This window comes from Neltuma alba, unplaced genomic scaffold (assembly GCF_004799145.2).
Source record: "Neltuma alba isolate B1F8T4 unplaced genomic scaffold, ASM479914v2 tig00012910_pilon, whole genome shotgun sequence".
NCBI lineage: Eukaryota > Viridiplantae > Streptophyta > Magnoliopsida > Fabales > Fabaceae > Neltuma > Neltuma alba.
Window position 1 is genome coordinate 20,788 of NW_021637279.1, and position 19,007 is coordinate 39,794.

The window sequence follows — 19,007 nt, forward strand, 5'->3', positions numbered from 1 at the left end:
CAATAATTTACCGCTGCGCCTCTCTTTTGTACTGGTACCCTTTTGATCAATTTACAGGCAAAAATGAATGCGTCTCCAAATACTTGCGTGACTGCTCAACTCGGAGATCTAAAATAAATGCCTCTCGTTGACGCCAACAAATTCACTCTCTTTCAACTACCCGCGTCTTCCTTTCACTTCTCTTCTCTGTGTCCTTCTTCCCCTCTATAACTCCACTCCTCACAGTCTAGCGCCAAATTATCTAACCTTCTCTTTCCCTCCACCTGCAAAATGTCCCTTCCTTCATAGAATCCCTACGCCTGCTTCCTCCTCCCACTCTTTCCATTTCTCAAGAGCTTCAACTCCGGAAGAATCCACATGGGTTGCTGTGTGAGTACGCACAGAGATCTATCCTCAGCTTCATCACCACCAAAACACCAGAATTCTGTCGTCCTCAAGAACCAGGCGCCACCGAGATCTAATTCTTCTTCCTCTGCCAAAGTTTCAGAAAACAGAGCACCCCCTGAAGAGGAGACTGTCAAGGAAGTTCTCCCCGAAACCCACAAATGGAGGCCCCAAATTGCCAACTTGGAGCCTCAAAAGTCGCCTCAGAAACCTGAATTCCACAAGTTTCCAGAAGTGAGCAGCAAGATCAACAAGGTGCCCTCGCCCATCAAAAAGGAAGAAGAGATCTCTGAGGTTTCGGAGGCTTGCAGCTTGAGCGAGAGCATGATGTCGACCACTACAACAGCTGACAGGAAAGAAGACGACGACGAAATCCGCCAAAGGGTCAGCTCGTCGCCGGCAAAAATGCGGAAAAATCGATCCTTTTCCGGCGATAGAAGGGATAAGACGGTGGGCAAATCACCGACCAGGAGGCCGGAGCAATCCCCGGGTCGGAGGAATATCGGGTCGGCGAGGCAAACTCCAAGCAGAGACCAACTAGTTCGGAGTCAAACAATGGGCAACAGAGGAATGAGGGGCGAGCCTCGCTGGCGGGACGCAGGCGAGAACTCCTCTCGGAGATCGAGGTCACCTGCCATGCGTACAGACAACGGAGCCACTAGATCCATCGTGGGTCGGAGCCCATCGAAGAGAAGACCAAATCAGTCCCCTGCACGAGCCAGAACCCCCACACCAGAGAATGGCGGCCGGAGAAAGGAACATTCCGGAACAGAAGGCAAATGGCCGTCTGCGTCGGCGAACGAATCACTGGAAAACCCTCTTGTGTCACTGGAATGCTTCATATTTCTCTGAAAAATCACCCCATTGCGAGTTTGCGATAATGCAGGTTGTGGCTCGCCATTGCCAGCCGGAGAGTTGGTGAGCAGAGTCTGAACGACATGTCGTATACCGAATAATAATTTCTGTACTGAAATATTTTGCAGTTAATGCACTAGGAGGGTGTAAATATTTCTAAGTCAAAGGTCATGTGGTAGGACATAGAAGAGGGGGTAAGGCTAGGGCAAGGCCTCAAGCCCAAAACAACGAAACGAGTATCTCAACGATTTGTCCTGATATGAACTTTTGGATATTGGAATACGTAACTGATTGTAGTTAAGCCAAAAAGAATTGACCTGTTATTATTATTTTACCATATCATTGCTCTGTTTTCTCTCCTGCAACAAGATTCCTTCTAATGCAGCGCTTGCCAGGTTAGGGAAGATTTCGTTTCTGCCATATAGGATTCTCTGTGTACCAAGAAACTCGTCTTTCAGGGACCAATGAAATGCTATTGAATCGTTGCAATTATTAGTTCAGTAGGAAGAAGAATAAGATAATGGAGTAACTGTAGTGAAGTTCTTTATGCGGAGGAAAATTCGTGCTCTGATGATGAGAGAGTGGACAGGGTAAATTTGTGAGGTTAAAAGTCTCCTTCATGCGTTGTTGAATGATTTTAAAGGTAGAAACATTAAATTCAATTATTTACCCATTTGTGGCTTCACCCGTGTGTGATACACAAATATATCTTATGACAGACTATTTGAACTGTCAGTTAGGAGAGAATTTTCACCCCCTATTAACTCCACTTGTGATGTCGCTTCAAGTTATTGAACCAAATTTATTGTTATTTTCAGCAAATATGGAAGGAAAACTCAATATTACGGTAGCTTATGTCTGCATGTACTTGATTTGGTTGAGAGATGGAGGGAAAATTCACAACGTAGCCGTTACTTGAGTGGGGAAAGAGATCACAGATAGTGGTCCACTAATTTTATAATAATACCATTGATGGTCCTTTTCTCCTTGTAGGCTTCTATCCATGGTGTTAATACCATATATGTTATTTTGGATTGTTTCACAGGTCGTAAAGAGAGAGAGAGAAAGAATGTCCCATGGCTCAAAGCTTAAGAGTTCAAAATTCAACCCAGGGAAGATAAAACCTCATATGAGATCTTTTTGTGGACACTACATATATACAGGTTGTTTTGGCGTTATTTAAAAGCTCTGCGATTCCTCAACATCTTCCACTACCACACTGAAATTCAAAACGTATCACAGGTTCCGGCTACAATTGAAATTTTTTCCATAGGGATTTGGAATTTTGACTAATAAAATGTCAGTGGAAGAAGCACTTTGTGTTGCTTTTGCTAGTACTAGTAAAGGGCCTATACTTAAATGTACTTTTATTTGAACAGAAACGTTTGCTCCCATTGGACTGTTCTGAAAATAGCAATTTAGGAACAATATTAAACGATACTTCTTTGTATCAGTTGAGAATTTCCACTCTTCTAAGCTCAGGATCAATAGTGCATGCTGATAAAAAAAAGTTGATAATTTGAAAGGTGGGAGCCTACTACACTGAGGGACATAAACAATACAATACAAATGAGGTAGAGCGACCTTGTATGGATTCGGCTGATGAAAAAAAAAAAATCAGAAATTATCTCACAAGCCATAATCACTCCTGCTGTTTAGATTTTTTTTGTTTTTTGGGGCTAGCCTCTTGCTTCTTAGATTTAAGTCCGATTCATGTCTAGATTTGCATCGGCGGCCCATCCTTACCGGTCACCATTAAAGTCTAGCGTTATCACCTTGGCTGAGCCCACGTTTGCTTCCTTATAGGCCACTGCTGATCCTCAAGTCAAAATCCCACACGCCCAGAGTCAAAATCTGGAGAAAGTTGGGCATTGAGGCTCGTAGATCATCTACATTCAGCATTTGGTAATGGAACTGTAGGATTCTTGATCGAGACTGACAAGAGAAATTAACAAAGGGCGGTATATGGTCAAATGAAAGATGGTGGCGTGTGAATGAATATGCAAGCAAAGAAAAGACTAGACCGATGGTCTTTTGTGATGAACTTCAATCCAGAAACGAGTTCACACCTCCCAGAGTAGAAGTTAGAAGGCCACAAATTGATTCGTTTTTACAAGGCTTACAATTTTGACAGGCAAGAATTACATTATGGATAAACCACTTAAATCTCATTTTTCAATTCCATGATCATGAACAAGAATGAGACATAATTTGATCTTTCAACTTGATAGCCTCATTGTCAAACCCAGTTTTCCCTACTCCAAGAATGAGACATAATTTGATCTTTCAACTTGATAGCCTCATTGTCAAACCCAGTTTTCCCTACTCCAAGTGCTATTTACATGCTATGAAGAGGCACTGCTCCGAGTGAAAATATAATTAAAACCTCAAGAACAGTCCCGATTCTTGTTTCTTTGTCTTCAGAGACGCTTCATCAATTCTTGTTTCTCCGGTTCATACTTGGTTAATACTAGAGATGGGGTTGGAAGGGGAACAAGATGACGGTTTATTATGATCGTGGGAAGGCCACAGGACTCGTTCAGGGCAACATGGCATTGGAGCCGGGTGGGCGATGAATCTAGGAATCTCATCTCCAGGCATCAGAACTGAAACCCCACTGGAATATACACTCATCTGCAACATAAAAGGAAACTAAATGAGTTGATGAAGCATACCTTGTAAGTAATGTCAGGAGATTATTGATTTTAAGACGAACCGAACAAATGAATTTGTCCCATCGTAACACAATTAACAACAAAACGAAAGGCCTGACACACGTAGGTTTACAAGATCCACAGAATATTCTCCCGGTTCACTTTGCTCAGATCAGAATAAGATTAAATTTGCCAATGAGAAATGTAGAGAGCTTCCAATTTGTGAAACTGTCATACCAGATATTGACTTGCCCCTGAAACATTTCGCCATTCACCAAGTGTTTAGCCAAGAGTGACCAAGGGAAGAAAAAAGTACTCCCTCCGGTCCTTTTTACAAATCTCCCCTTATTTACCCTTATTTACAGATCTCCCTCCGGTCCTTTCCAAGCATACCCTTATTTACAAGGGGCAAGTAAGAGAGAGAGAATATGAAAGAGAATGTAACATAGCAACTTGCCAACCTTTTAATTAATGCAATATGTAATTAGGGGCAAAAATGGGAGACAACCACAAGTGAAATCTTACAAAAAGGACCAGACAATTCAAATTTCAGGCTCTTAAAAAAAGGACCGGATGGAGTAGTATAGTTTAATTTAGATCCTTCCCTTGGTGTACACTTAAAATCCCCTTCACTTGCTTTCTAATAAATACACTTTCCCTTTGATAACTAGTGACCTGAAACACCCTGATTTGAAGCTGTTCTGAAATCATTTCCCATGGATAGCGAAGTATTAAAATATTAATTTCTATGTCACTAGCCTTCAGGCATTCCCTCTCAGTAAAATGCGACTGTCTTTGATGTTACATTAATTCTGCTAACAGAAAATTTTGTCCACCATGGTTTCTCTGAGTAGCACCACAACCATAAACAATAAAGGAACCCCTTTCAGAATCCCAAGTAAAATAAGCTTTTCCCCAAATAATATATTCTGTATTCCATTAACACCATAAAAAGATACTTAATGTAATCTAAATGCCAAAAAATTAAACTATGAAATTCCTTCCTCATGGAATTAAAGAACTTTTTCATTCAAGACCAATACCAGAGAATCATGAATGCTATAGGCTATGGATCAATCCTCTTATTAAACACTGAGGTTGAATAAGTAAGTGGGCCTACTATGTCCCCATAAAAGACTGGCATGAGGTAGACACCACAATTGGTTGGAGAGCAGTGGCTCATCATAGGATACTGCATTAAAATTTTGAATATTAAAATGTCATTCACACTTTATCTATTAGCAACTAGCATGGTAGAGGTAGACAATTAATGTTTGTAAGATAAGAAGAAACTAAAACAAGACATGGCTTGAAAGGTTGACCATCTGTCTCCGACCACAGACACAGGCCATGCACGATATCATTAAAGACTGGAAGTGACGGGAGGGAGGGACAATGAGGACAATGGTGGGACTCGATGCAAAGATGTTCATATAAAAGACCTAAGACTGATGGCTAGAGATGAGAGGTAGAGACCAATCATTCATTAGAAAACTCCAAGGAAGGACCATCATCTGATGACTGAAGACAGCACAGTTTGCTCATAATGAAAGATTTTGGCAGAACGTGTAAATGAAGATGAGAATGAAGTTAAAAAAATTTGGTGGGGTTGGGGTAGAACTCTATCTCAGATTCAATTTCCATAAAAAAATCACAAAAAGGAAAATTCTGAGGTTTTCAGACGCCATTCGGATTTAACATTGTTCACCTCCTTTTTTAATAATTAAGCGAGTATGGTATTTGGTCGGGAAGGTTGTACCTTTCGTAAACCAAATCAATCATCATCAATCAATAGATCAATAAATAAAAATTATATACAGACACACGCGTACCGAAGTTTGGCCAATTGAAGAGGGGATCCACATGTACAGAGGAATGCCATTTTGTGTTTGAGCAGAATGAGAGCAAATGAAACAGGAAAAGAGAAAACCGAGAAGATGGAGATATAAATCGAAGAACAGAATTGAATGAGACATGAACCTCAGAGAAAATACATTGGGAAGAGGAACAGAGCAAGTAACATAATTTTCTTTACAGATCCAATATCTAATAAATTGGGAGCAGATAACTGAAGCAATTCATGATAGCGGCATTTAAACACCTGAAGATTTCAAGAACAAGCAAGCATCCCATAAACATTTAAAAAAAATAAAAGCAAAAAGACCTTTTGTCAGAGATAGTTATCACTTCCTCAGAAACGAAAGTAACCACCCAAATTATCATTTCAAGCTAAACAAAGCATGCAGAATTTCCATAGGGAAGAAAGACCATCTCGCATTTCCCAGTTAAGTTCAGGAGAACCTAAACTGAAAAAGAAAGGACTAACTAAAAAGGAAAAAGCTTTAGCAAGCTAAAAACTCAAAATCTAAAACGATTCACTCACTTTAGGGGATGGGAAACCGAGCTTCCCCATCGGCTGTGACTCAATGTCCCCTCTGCTCCGGCTACCAGGAAGAGACGGCGACGCCGGCGAGGCGGGTCTGAGGAATCTCTCGAAGATAGCCATAATCAAGAACATAGAAATGAGAATGGCGGTGGCTACAAAGCCAAACGACACGGCATTGACAGAACTGTCGAAGCTGCTCCAATGTTCGTCTCTGGGAACTGTGAGAGGAGCCTCAATGGGCGGCCAGCCAACATAGCTATGGTCCTCGACCACCATTGTTGCGGCTAAAGTTAGCAGCTTTTGACCATAGTAGTAGCGTAGAGTGGAAAAATTAGCAGGGAAGGTGCGGAGAGAAGACAGTGTTTAGACTGGTGCAGTGGTACTAGGAGAGCAGGAGTGGAGTGTTGCAGGGGTTAAGGCTTTACGCCATTACCGAAGCTCTTTGGAGTACTTAAACTTGAAAATTAAGGGCCCTTTTTTTGGGGGGGAGAGAGAGATAGGAGCATGGGCGCTAGCGTGAGATCAGCCGAAGGGGGTAAAATGGATGAAGCTTTGGAATTTGGATGAATTCTTGGGCTTGGCCTTACCTCACTAGCGCAGAAAACTCTTTGACTGTTAACTTTTGACCTTTTACTTGCGTCATTTCTAAACTTTCCTTTATTTTGATTATCGGTGTTTTAAGAATATGAGTGTTAGAAAAAAGAACAGTATCATGAAAAACATCTTACCGAGCCTTTCTTATTGTTAGAATTTTTTTTTTTGAAGAAACTATATTTTAATTTTTTAATTTTATGTGCAATCTAAGAATCCAGTGCCTCTCTTAATTCTCCGACAAAACATAAAATAAATAATACGCCGGTCGTGGATTGGCTACGTTTTTATAAGAAAACCCCAAAAAAAAAAAAAACACACACACACACACACAATTTAGGTTTGGATGACGTTAAATTTAAGAAATAAGCCACAACGTTCTAGATATTGACGATGGTGTTTCATTATGTTACTTAAAATACTGTTTGATTAATTATCTATGCTAAACCTGTTAAACGAAAATCAACATATCAATATGTGCAAAATGAAATTGTTAGCAAAGTATATCATGTAAAAGTTATGAGTGATGTAACTTAAAATTTTAAAATTTATGTGATGCATTTAAAAAAAAAACTTGTTTGATTATCGCATTTGGAGGTATTTTGTACTAATATAATTTAATTGAAACATACTAAAATTATAATGCGGGTCGCTTTAAAATTGGTTAAGGAAAGTATTTTTTTTTTAATTTTTGCAGTTGATGTGTAATATTGAGATAAGAGGGGCCTAATATTTTGCTTTTGGATTAATGGAAAATAACATTTTGCATGTCCAATCAATTTCTGAATCATTGAAATTTGCATGGAGGAGGGGAACAAGAGATGGCCCGGAAAAATGCTTCCACTTGGGGAAAAAAAGGAAATTAAAAAAAAAAGATGCTTTTTTTATATATTAATCAATAATTTAAAAGTGAATGTCTAGTAAAAACTGGGCAAACTTTTAATCAGCACTTTGTGGCTGATTTGGCAATCACGGTCATCACTTAAATATCAGCTTAGACTTTTCATATAAGAGTTCATTTAATTTTTATTTTGATTCTAAATATAAGATTCTAATCTGTTTTATCTCTCATATTTATTTATTTTTTAAGATAATATTTCTAATAATGGTAGTTCTAATTAATACACTTGATTAGTAAAAATATTTTAAAAAAGACAACATCTATTTACTGTAAATAACTAACTTAATTAATTTTTTTAATCTATTCAAATTAGTTAACTAATTATATATTAAGGATTGGAGGTATTATTACACTCGTGTTTCATTTTAGCTTCCCCTTAAATAAAAAGCCCCTCATGCCCTTATTTATTTTATCTGAATTTTATGGATTATATTTGAAGCCTTGGCATGTTTTAAAAAGTTCTACTACCTCCGCTCCTAATTATAAGAGCTAGTTAATTAATTTGAGAAGATTAAGAAAGTAAATTGAGTTAGTTATTTGTCCTAAATAGGTGTTATCTTTTCTAAAATATCCTTGCTAATCAAGTGTATTGGTTAGAACTACTATTATTAGAAAGACTACTTTTGAAAAAAATATATAAATACGAGAGACAAAGTAAACTGAGGTCTTACATTTAGGACTAAAATAAAAGTCAAACAAGGTCTTATATTAAGGACTGGAGGTAATACCTTCAAACTTTAATGTAAAAGTTAGTTTGACTTTTAATTTGATTCTAAAATAAGACTCCTATCCACTTGGTTTCCTATGTTTATATATTTTTTAAGATAATTTTTATAGTAGTTGCACGTGTTAAAAGTATTATCACATGGTAGGTCTAGCTAATACACATGATTACTAAACTATTTTAAAAAAGACAACACTTATTTATTATAAATAATTAACTTAATTAATTTTTTCAATCTACTCAAAGTAATCATCTAGCTCTTATATTAAAGAAAGTTTCTTAATATAAGAGCTAGATGATTAATTTGAGTAGATTGAAAAAATTAATTAAGTTAGTTATTTATAACAAATGTGTGCTGACATCTTTAAGTTTCTCTTATTCAATCATATATATTGAAATTATGCTTTGGTTAAAAATACTTTATAATCAATAAAAATATTTTAAAAAATAAAATAAATTGAGATCTTATATTTAAAATGTTTATATAATAGTAAGACTAAATAAGATTTTCTCAGTTTAAAATATGCTAAGTGCTATTCAACCAAGCAAGTAATAACCATCGTCTTGAGGTGATTTTCGTTTTACATCCCAAAAGAAAAGAAAAGAAAAGAAGAATGACAAGAACATAACTGTACAAGGGAAATATACTACCTTGGATTTTGGGCGTGGTGAGGGCTCGTAAGGGGGTCCCATTCCAACTTGGGGTCCCGGGAGGATTGGGCCCCACTGGGCGCGCTAATAACGTTGATGGGCTCCACTTCCTCTCTCAGCTCTTGCTGCACCGCAGTTTAACCTACGTAAACGTAAGCCAAATGAACTAATGAGGTCTTTGGTGGCTTACAAAAATATTTTTTAAGAGTGTTTTTACGAGAATTGACATAAAATTTTATTCACATATTTATTTTATAAATCATAAAATTATTTTTAAAATTATAATTTAGTTTTTATTTAAACCCTTCTTAAATGTTATACTTTGAATTTTGATATTTTGATGCAAGAGACAACAAAACCGAGTTAATTGCGACAATGTTCCCACGTCATCACTCTATCTATCTTATCATAAATATTTTATAATGTGATCAACTACCACTATTTTCACAAGTCGTCAATCTATCTATCTTGTCATTATTTATATCTTCACAAAATTAGATGATTTTTTAAAAAAAGAAAAGAAAAAGAAAGCACGTGCTTGCTGTTTAGGTGTCTGTACCTGTAATCCCGTGTCATGTTGACACGTGTCGAATCCACACTCATTCGTCCTATCCGCCAACGTGGCACGAGGAACCGGTCGGCATTTCCTGAGGACAAAAGATACTAAAAACACCACAAAAACAAAAACAATAACAGCTTTAAAATTTCTTTAAAAAAGGGGGAAAAAAAAAACTCTGTTCACGCTGCATCCCCCTCCTCTCTCTCCTCGTGTCGGCCTTTTCAGATCCTAACCCAACAGTGTGGCCCTCGGCATTGTCTCTAATTTAACGGTCATGATCTTTCATGTAAAGAAATCTAACCCGTCCATCTCGTTCCAACGTGGTCAACCCGTCAAAGAAGTCATCAGGCTCAGATATTGCAAAAGGAGCATCTCGCACGTGCGAATCACCACTTTGCGTGACCCAGTGGCTGTGAAGCAACACCGTACAGTGTGGTCAGAGTAGTGTGGGGCCCATACGGTCAGGGTGGCTCGTGCTCTACCAACTGGGCCCCACGGCTCACGTGAACCCACCAACCGGCTCTCTCTCTTTTTTCGGCTCGTCGCTTTACTTTCTCTTCTTTTTATGATGGCAATAAAACGCTTTTTGAATGGTTGACCACACTGGAATACCTCTCGGCTCCTTTCTGGGCTTTGATTCCTAATAGGGCCTCTTTATGGGCCTCATGAGTTTGTGTTCGAGCCTACACATGAGAGTGGGTGGGGCCCATGTTTGTCTTGGGCCCACCTGAAGGTAACTAGTCTTTTCTTCAACATATGGGCTTCTTGCCTAGATTTTGTAGAGAGGTTCTTTACAGTTTTGGATTTTTCCGCTTTGAGTAAGTTGTGGTGGGACATTGTTTGTTTAATTGACATTAAGCACTGATTAAAAGCTGAGTTTTAATGGTCATTAATAGTTAAGGGGAAATAGTACTAATCCTAGAAAGCAAAACTTTTATAGAGAACTTATTAAAGGACCAGTTATAAAGTTGAGAAACATGTGCTTTTGTATGTGACTTTATTAATAAAAAAAATTAGGGTTTCTGGAGACAAGAATGTGCTTGAATATTGAGCTAAAGATATGCATGATTTGCGAACACTTTGCATCTGATTGGAGATAAACATCAATAAGTACAGAAAAAGAAAGGGGGGAAAGTTCTCTCTTACTAAAGCATAAAGATTATTGATCGATGTGTGTGCGCGCGCGCATCATATATTGAATACGACGGTCTCAACTTCCAAATATGAACATTGAGATTTGTGATTTTAATCCATTAATCAAAATGAAATGTTAAAAATTCCTGAGGTGTAACTTGTTAAGTAACAAGATTATACCATTAAAAGAAACATGTTTAGTTAATAAATAATATGGTTTCATATCATAACAAGTTCATATTCCATTGCTAGCATTTAACTTCTTGAGATTAAAAATGAAGGGTGGAAAACATTAATTGAAGAAGTTAGCTGTTCGTTTCTAATTTGGCAGCTGACAAAGGTAGACAAGTGCATGTGGATTGTTGAATAATACACACACATTGTGAATTAACATGAGAAGTCACTTCAATGTAGTCCAAGCCTCAAACACAAACTACTCCCACATGTTTCTTTCTTTCTATCTTTCTTCTTCATAGATATATGCCCTTTTCAATTCTCCAACAAAGCTTACAGCACAGTTATATATCTGCCTGGCAGCATGCATGCAGCTCGTCAGTCTCATTGGTGGGGAGGCATCCACGTGTCCGTCCCTAGCTGAGCTGTCAAGCCCGGGTTGGATAGCTGTCATAACGTAGGCTTTCAGCTGCTTCAGTTCCTCTGTGATAGAGAGGGGGCAAAAATGGAGGCATAGTTAGGTGAAGTGCGTTTGGTTGGGAGGCCAAAGTTGAGAAAAGTAGGGTTTCCAATGTTGTGTGGGAAAGTGTTCCATTATTATTTGCTTACTCCATCAACTTCATTCCAAAGCTTCCTATCAGATCATCCATGTCCCTTCTTCCCCAACCTTTATCATTTATGGGATCTCCCCATGTTCACAACTCTTAGCCACACAAACTTCAGTTCTTGTTATTGTCATTGTGTGTGTGTGTTTGCAGACACATCACCTGAACTAATTGATGGCTCCACTGTGAGTTAATCTATACTGTGTTGTTGTGTACTCTATTTTCTTTTCTCCAACTCATGAATCAACCACATTTTATCACTTTTTTCTTGTCATGTCACTCTTGCATAATAGTATGATCCTGTTTGAGATATTATTAAATCAAGACTTTCATTTTAACACTTATTATGGTAACTTAGATTTATTTTTTTAATCGATCAAGTTTTATGAAATCGAACACTTTAATAGCGATATTTCAGCCCCAAGAACAAAAACTTTAATGGCGAAATTACACCAAGATCATAAAATTACACACACACACACACACGTACAGAGTATAGTTGCTGTGTAACTGTACTTTTCTTTCTGTTTGGGGATGAACTTTCTTATAATTTATTGAGTAAAAATGGTCCTGCACGATTCATTCATTTGGTTATCACTCAATGTATCATCAATTTATTAATGAATGATGATTAAGATATTTGAAAATATAAGTCTTTTACTCCGTGAATTATTGCTTCATTAAAACATAAAATTACTGTGCTGAAGGTGTTTATTATAATTTTAATGTTTTTTTATGAAGTGTTCAGTTATATTTCAACACTTATGTACTAAATAATTCATTCATAGGATTAAAATGTGCCGCAGACCTAAGCAAACTTTTTAGCCTAACATGGCATCATGAATGGATATAGATCATGATTATCGAAGCTCTCCAATTAAGAACATTGTCTTTAATTAGGGTTTGATCCTCCTATCCCAGTTTAATTATGCACGCCATATAATTATATTGCAATAAAATATGAAAATATAGGCTCTCCTTTTTATTCCATTTACTGGACAGAGACATTAAAAGAAACTTGTTTATATCTATGATCAAAAAGGAAAAACGAAGAAGCTATATATTGAAATTATGGTGCATTGCATTTGCAGGCCATTTTGAAAACACACTAACCAAGAAAGAAAAAGAGAGTACTGATCCAAGGGAAACACACTGCGAGAGGAAAGATTCTGAAAAAGATAAAGAGAAGCAAATCCTAATAAGATTTTAATGCATGATACTATAGGAACACATGTGGATCTTTCGATCACACTTTAATTTATTTAAATAATAAAAGACAAGATTGTTTCTCATTCAGAAAACACACACAAAGCTAGTTAGGCTCTAAGCATGTGTAGGTTTTGCTTACCCAAGAAGTATTAACATATTAATTAATCCCTTTTATTTTATTAATCACATGCTTTAATTAGTCTTTGTCCTATGCTGCAATCTTTTTGCAATCTCAAACAAATTTTGATCTGATTTTAGGAAAATGAGTATTTTACTCACATGCTTTAGTCTTTTCCCTATACTATTAATGTTATATCCGATCCTTACTATAAAAGTTACTTGAGAATTCAATTTGATCGTAAATATAAGATTTTGATTCATTTTGTTTCCTATATTTATTTATTTTTTTCTTAAAATAATCCCCATAATTGCACATGTTAAAAGCTTTATCTCAAATAGTAATTCTAACGTACATGATTAATAAGAAGGATAACACCAATTTATTATAAATAAATAATTTAACTAATTTTTTTAATATTTATTAATTAATTATCTAACTCTTATATATTAAATAATACCGGAGGTAGTACCATACATGCAAAGTAAGCTGCAAGCACGCAGGCCTTCCATTCACGTAGTACATAATTAGTAATGTGAAAGAAGTACTTAAATTTTTCCTTATTGAAGATCATGTTTGATTCTGACAAATGACAAAAAAATCCGGTATATTGAAAAAATAATGTTAGTGAGAGATGCCCTATTTGGGATTAACGTGCTCAAATCTGAATTAATAATTGCCAGTAATAGTTGTCCTAATTAAAAGAGATACATTCACCAGAACCAACCTTAACTACAATGCTCAAATATGAAATACTCCTTCGGCTATTTTATCCTAAATGTAATGTCTTAATCTATGTTTTTTTCCCCCAACGATTTCTATTGATTGCACACACCAATAATTCAACTAATATGAGTAATTTTTAGATATTATGAAAACTAACATACATTTTTTTTAAATAGCCAAATCAATTAATTTTTAAAATATTTTTGTATAAATTAATTAATAATTATCTACCTTTTATATTTAAGATGGAAGAGAGTAGCCAGTAATAGTTTATACTGTGGTTGTGCCACAAAAAATTGGCCCATAGTACTATGGATGCTTTATTCATACTAACTCTGATTCTTAATATAAAGAGAGACTCTCACAAGAAAAAATTTAAAATCATTAAATGTTAAATAAGAAAATTTTAAAATAATTTGTTGTTATTTGCCAGACTAATGTTGTCAAAACCAAGTAGAGTAGCGAGTAGGGAGTTTTTTTTTTTGTTAAAGCATAAGTATCCTCTTATTGAAGACAATCCTATTCGAGACACTATTAGGTATTAAATGTAAGCACTTCTCACAGTAAAAATTTAAACTTTAATTCATCATGTTGTAAAGACTAGTCACTTTCACTGGCCTAATTCCTGTTGGTTTGGCAAGTAGGGAGTTGGTGACGAGAGAGCAGTGAGATTTTTGGGTTAAAGGTGTGCAATTAGAAGCCCATGGTCCAACCGCCATGTGGACCATCTGGACTGAGCGAAAGCAAGTGGTTGCATTCCAAAACCTATTTGTCAGGCCTTAAGAGGCAATTCAACCAACAAGAAGGTTCCAAAAGATTTCAAATTACTTTACGTGGTGCAATATATATACATACATATATATATATATATATATATATATGAGAGGACGACATTGATTATATTTGTACCACACCAAGTTTTTTAAATGCGTGTGAAATATAAGGTCCTTTATTTATTTTAAAAATGAAGGATTTAATGTTATGGTCCTGACTAGTAAATTTTCCAGTAAAGGAAGCAACCACACTTGGTAAGGATGAAATCATGAAAGTCATTTGGAGCAAGACATGTTATTAAAGGGAGCATTACCTTTTTTTTGGGGGGGGGGTCCAGGTTCCATGATTTGATTAAGAATAGAGTCTGCCATCACCCCCTCCAGTTTTTAATCTTTTCTTCATATTATATAATTAATTACTATCTTGTATTTTCTCTTTTATTCAAAGTTTATACAAATTTTCTATCACGTGTTTTTAATCTCAGCCTCCCTCCTTTCTTAAATTTCAGCTTCACCGTGAGTGAGTAGAGTTTTTTTTTTCAAATAAGGACTGGAGAGTATAGGTGGAATATAATTAAGGGAATTTTCATAGCACTAAGTTCCAAGTCTATTGGCAAAAAAGAAAAAGGAAAGAGTACTTTTTGGTTTTTGCCTACTAGAATAGAGCAGAAGAGTGCTGAGAGGATATTAACAAACTGGTCTTACAAATACTGATAGGAAGAATGAGAATGATACTGAAGAAATGTAAATACAGCATTTAGGGAAGTTGGTCCCAAGCTAGCTGGTGGGAAGAAGAAGGAGAAAAGAACAAAGAGAATGTGGGGAGATAAGTGAAAACAACAGGGCAGATCAATTGGGAATTCAAAAATGAATTGAAGCTAAGGGGTATATGCATGCACCAACCAGAGAGACGAACTAAGAAGATGAAGAAGAAGAAGACGCCAATGAATGGTGAGTGATTGTGGGGTTACCCTTCTCAGAGCAGGCCACACCTCACACAATGACCAACCACTATCAAACTACAAACAAATATATATATATAAAGCCGTAGAAAGTGCAGCTATGAGTGATAGTGATGTGGCCTTGATCGATGCACGGCAGAATTATGACTCTCCCTTCATCTCTGCTTCCGCTTACTGTTTTTACTACTTGCCCCCACCGCCTTCCAACTCATTCTTTCATTCATTAGCATGTGGTCAGAATATAATCTCAATCATAACAATGACACAACATGAACCACAAGACAAAACAAGACTTGCTTCAAAAATCAGCTGGCTGCGTAAGTAAGGCTGGCCAAAAACTGATCCAAATTGCTTAGCTTATAGTACCAAACGTGGTTGAGTGGAAAAATAATCCAAACATAGAAGTCTCAGAATTCAGTTGGAGGGGGAAAAAAAAAGATATCTGACATGGTTTTTGAGTAAGCTTATGTACATTAATCACTTTTACTCCAACCTCAATTCAGAAATCAGTTTGGATATAAAAGTCATTTCTGCCGATGTTAAGCCAAACAAGAACCGACTTGTTTAAACCTTGCGTCAAACATGCCATACTAGTCTAAATGAAATTCATCTAATCATAAATTGATACTATTCGTGTGTGTGTGTGTGAGACCCCGTCAAAGAGGCAAACACACATAAAAATCTATGCACTACTGAAATTAGACACATGAGTACGACAGAACAGAGGCAGCAGATAAGGCGTTGGATTCTGAGAAGAATGACAAGTCACATACGAGAGGAGGGAGAAGCAGATAAGCAAAGCAAAGCTGGAACACGAGAATACGAGCTCCATGAATGAGACAAAAGTGCATTGCCAGAATTATTCAGAATTCAGAATATATATATATATATATATATATATATATATATGCGTAGGTATATGTAGGAAGAGCTAAAGTCAAAAAGCCTTCTTGACATGAACACACGGCAAACAAATTAAAAAAGATAAAAAGGTTGAGAGAGAGAAAATTAGTTTCACTGATATATATGTATGTATCAGAAGAGAACAGAAGAGCACAAGGTGAAGGTAGAAGGGAAAGAGGAAAAGAATACTTGAACCAATATGGCGTTCTGGTTTGGGCTGTGCAGTACAACAAGAGGTTGGAGTAAAAAGGGGAAAACCTTGTGATTTGATTGATCATGGTATCATCATCCATCATTAACTGTTTCGCTTCCCTTTCTTTTTCTGCAGGGTTTTGGACCTTTCTCTCATTTGTATCTCATTCTTTTTATTCTTTTGATTCACTCTCTCTCTGCTAATGAGGAAAGAGGATTGTGTCCTTTGTTTAAACTGGGTATGCCTCATGGTTTAGGCTCAGTCGCTTTAATTTGCCTCTTTTATTGCAAACAAGGACGTGCTCTGAATAACCTAATCACATGTATAAACAAAAAGAATAAATTATAAAAAATTATCCTACTCCGATCCTTAATATAAGATCTAGTTAATTAATTTAAATAGATTGTTGGGAAAATATCAATAACGTTAATGTGTGAAAAAATTGATAAATATGTAAAGTAAGTTTTGTATATAATACCAATATCAACTTCCTAATTAGGTCTTATATTAAGATCCAAAAAAGTATTAGGTTTTATGTTTTATTTTTAAAAATAAAAAACCAATATTAGTATACAATAATAACAAGCCTTATCATACTAAATGAGATTGGTTACATGAATTATACAACACCATTACACTTTATCATAGGCAAAACCTTCTGATAAATTGTTTGTCAAAAAGTCCAATTCAGTAGATTCATTGAGTATTCTCCTTAATATTTTTCTACTATTTTTTGTCAACAGATACTAGTCCAACTCCTTCTTAGATATCATATTTCAAATATCATGCCTATAAAAATTCAATGTAGATGAGACAGTGCCTTATATTTCAAAATAAGAGCTACAAACTTAGCAATAAGAAAAATAATTCCTACTCATCAACTTTTAATAATGTTGGGGTTTTGCACATATCTACATATACATATTACCAAGAATTGATTTTATTTTATTTTTTTCTGGAAAAGAAAATGATAATTTTGCGAAGCATATGCGAATATAATAGAATATTTTACAACAGGCTCAAATGTAGAAATAGTTCCCAAAGGAAGTAATTACCCCTTTCTATCTGAACCGGAATGGAACTCAGGTTCAGTTGAAAAACAACATGATCCATCCTTTTAATGCGTGAAAAGTGGAATTCCATAAATGTTGATATATTTTTTTAAATATATTCCCATTAAAGTTACTCAACAACATTTATTATTTGTATTCAACAAAAAGAAAATATAGTTGACTATAAAAATTAATTTTATTTATTTATTTATTATGTTATGCAGAGAGAAAGGGAATAAGTTAGAGAAATGGGAACTAACGGAGAGAGATTAGAGGAGAGAATTTGGGTGAGTGAGGGTTCATTTAAGAAGGCGTAAAAAACACACAAATCCGTTACTCTCTCTCTCTCTCTCTCTCTCTCTCTCTCTCTGAGCGGCCACAGCCCCCACCATCTTCTTCTGCCCATGGAATTTTAGCATCCCAATGTGGCTCCACAGATCAAAAAAGTAGACATTGCAGCCATGTCTGCGGGTCTTCTTTGAAAACCCCCACCTTTTTCTCCTACACTTCACTTCGCACCTTTCTTCTTCTTCAAATTCTCGTAATCTCCAATTCTCTCACCATTCTGCAAAAAATGGGTTTCCTGGGAACCTTGGAATGGCCGAATTACTTCGACAAGAAGCGATGCAAGAGTCTGTTCTGCAGACTGATAGCTAAGCTCAAGAAGGCTCTCAAAGATGGGGCTTCCCACAAGAAACAGCTCAGGTTTCAGTATGATCCTTCCAGTTATGCTCTTAACTTCGATGATGGTTGTTTGAGTAACAATTTTGAAGATGGAACCAAGAAGATGAAGATGCTCAGAGACGCGCGAGTTCTGGGATTGTACACTGATGCCAACAACACGACCTGGGTTTATGTCGTCTGGGACAAATTTTAGGGCATTAAAGCTGTAAAAGCCCATCATCTTTTTTCCTTTTTCTTCTTTAACTTTCTGTTTACTGCTTCCCCACTGTGTATTTTCCCCACCTTGCCACCAAAAAGAACGATAGGACTTCATGATCATTCAAGCATTTTGTTCTGAGTCTGTTTTTGCCTCTCAAGTACTTCTCCATTGCCTTCTTTTTCATTTTGAGTACAAGGGTCTTTTTAGCTTTTTGTTGGATCACTCTATTATTGAAACCCGAGTTTTGACAATTCTCAACAGCTTTCAGTGGACTAAAAATCACCGTGTAAAGATGCAGAATAAATTGCTTGGGTTATTGTATTCCAGTATCAGGGCGGTACTAACAATGTTGGTTCATCTTTTTACCGGGGAAATAAAAGCAATTTCATTAATGAGGCTAACGAACATAATAAATATGTATGATATGCTGATTTGTTTGTCTTAACCAACTTGCTTATGTACATGAACTGAGTTAACCTACCAATGTAGTACTACTGTATGATGTGACTTGGTTTGGCTGATGACAATTAGATGAAACGGTTGGAATCAGCTCAAGGGCTTCATTTATTA

General features: G+C 36.3%; 3 protein-coding genes across 3 annotated transcripts; 2 read left to right on the plus strand and 1 right to left on the minus strand.

The window, feature by feature from the left end:
• The first annotated feature begins 357 nt into the window (after window positions 1–357).
• Window positions 358–1,236, plus strand: LOC114732414 (serine/arginine repetitive matrix protein 1). Its single transcript, XM_028919695.1, has one exon. It carries the CDS (start codon window positions 358–360, stop codon window positions 1,234–1,236), a length of 879 nt encoding a protein of 292 aa, XP_028775528.1.
• Window positions 1,237–3,511: 2,275 nt separating this feature from the next.
• LOC114732427 (uncharacterized protein At5g65660) lies at window positions 3,512–6,709 on the minus strand. Its single transcript, XM_028919709.1, has 2 exons — window positions 6,277–6,709; window positions 3,512–3,873 (listed from the first exon to the last, which is right to left on the minus strand). The coding sequence occupies exons 1-2, from the start codon at window positions 6,553–6,555 to the stop codon at window positions 3,694–3,696; spliced, it is 459 nt and encodes a 152-aa protein (XP_028775542.1). The 5' UTR covers window positions 6,556–6,709; the 3' UTR covers window positions 3,512–3,693.
• Window positions 6,710–17,937: 11,228 nt separating this feature from the next.
• LOC114732431 (uncharacterized) lies at window positions 17,938–18,765 on the plus strand. The gene has a single exon (XM_028919711.1). It carries the CDS (start codon window positions 18,129–18,131, stop codon window positions 18,429–18,431), a length of 303 nt encoding a protein of 100 aa, XP_028775544.1. The 5' UTR covers window positions 17,938–18,128; the 3' UTR covers window positions 18,432–18,765.
• Window positions 18,766–19,007: the final 242 nt, after the last annotated feature.

Coding starts and splice junctions, on each gene's coding strand:
- LOC114732414 (XM_028919695.1), top strand. CDS start 358: ATGGGTTGCTGTGTGAGTACGCACAGAGATCTATCCTCAGCTTCATCA.
- LOC114732427 (XM_028919709.1), bottom strand. CDS start 6,555: ATGGTGGTCGAGGACCATAGCTATGTTGGCTGGCCGCCCATTGAGGCT. Junction 3,874..6,276: donor TCGGTTTCCCATCCCCTAAA/GTGAGTGAATCG, acceptor TTTATGTTGCAG/ATGAGTGTATATTCCAGTGG.
- LOC114732431 (XM_028919711.1), top strand. CDS start 18,129: ATGGGTTTCCTGGGAACCTTGGAATGGCCGAATTACTTCGACAAGAAG.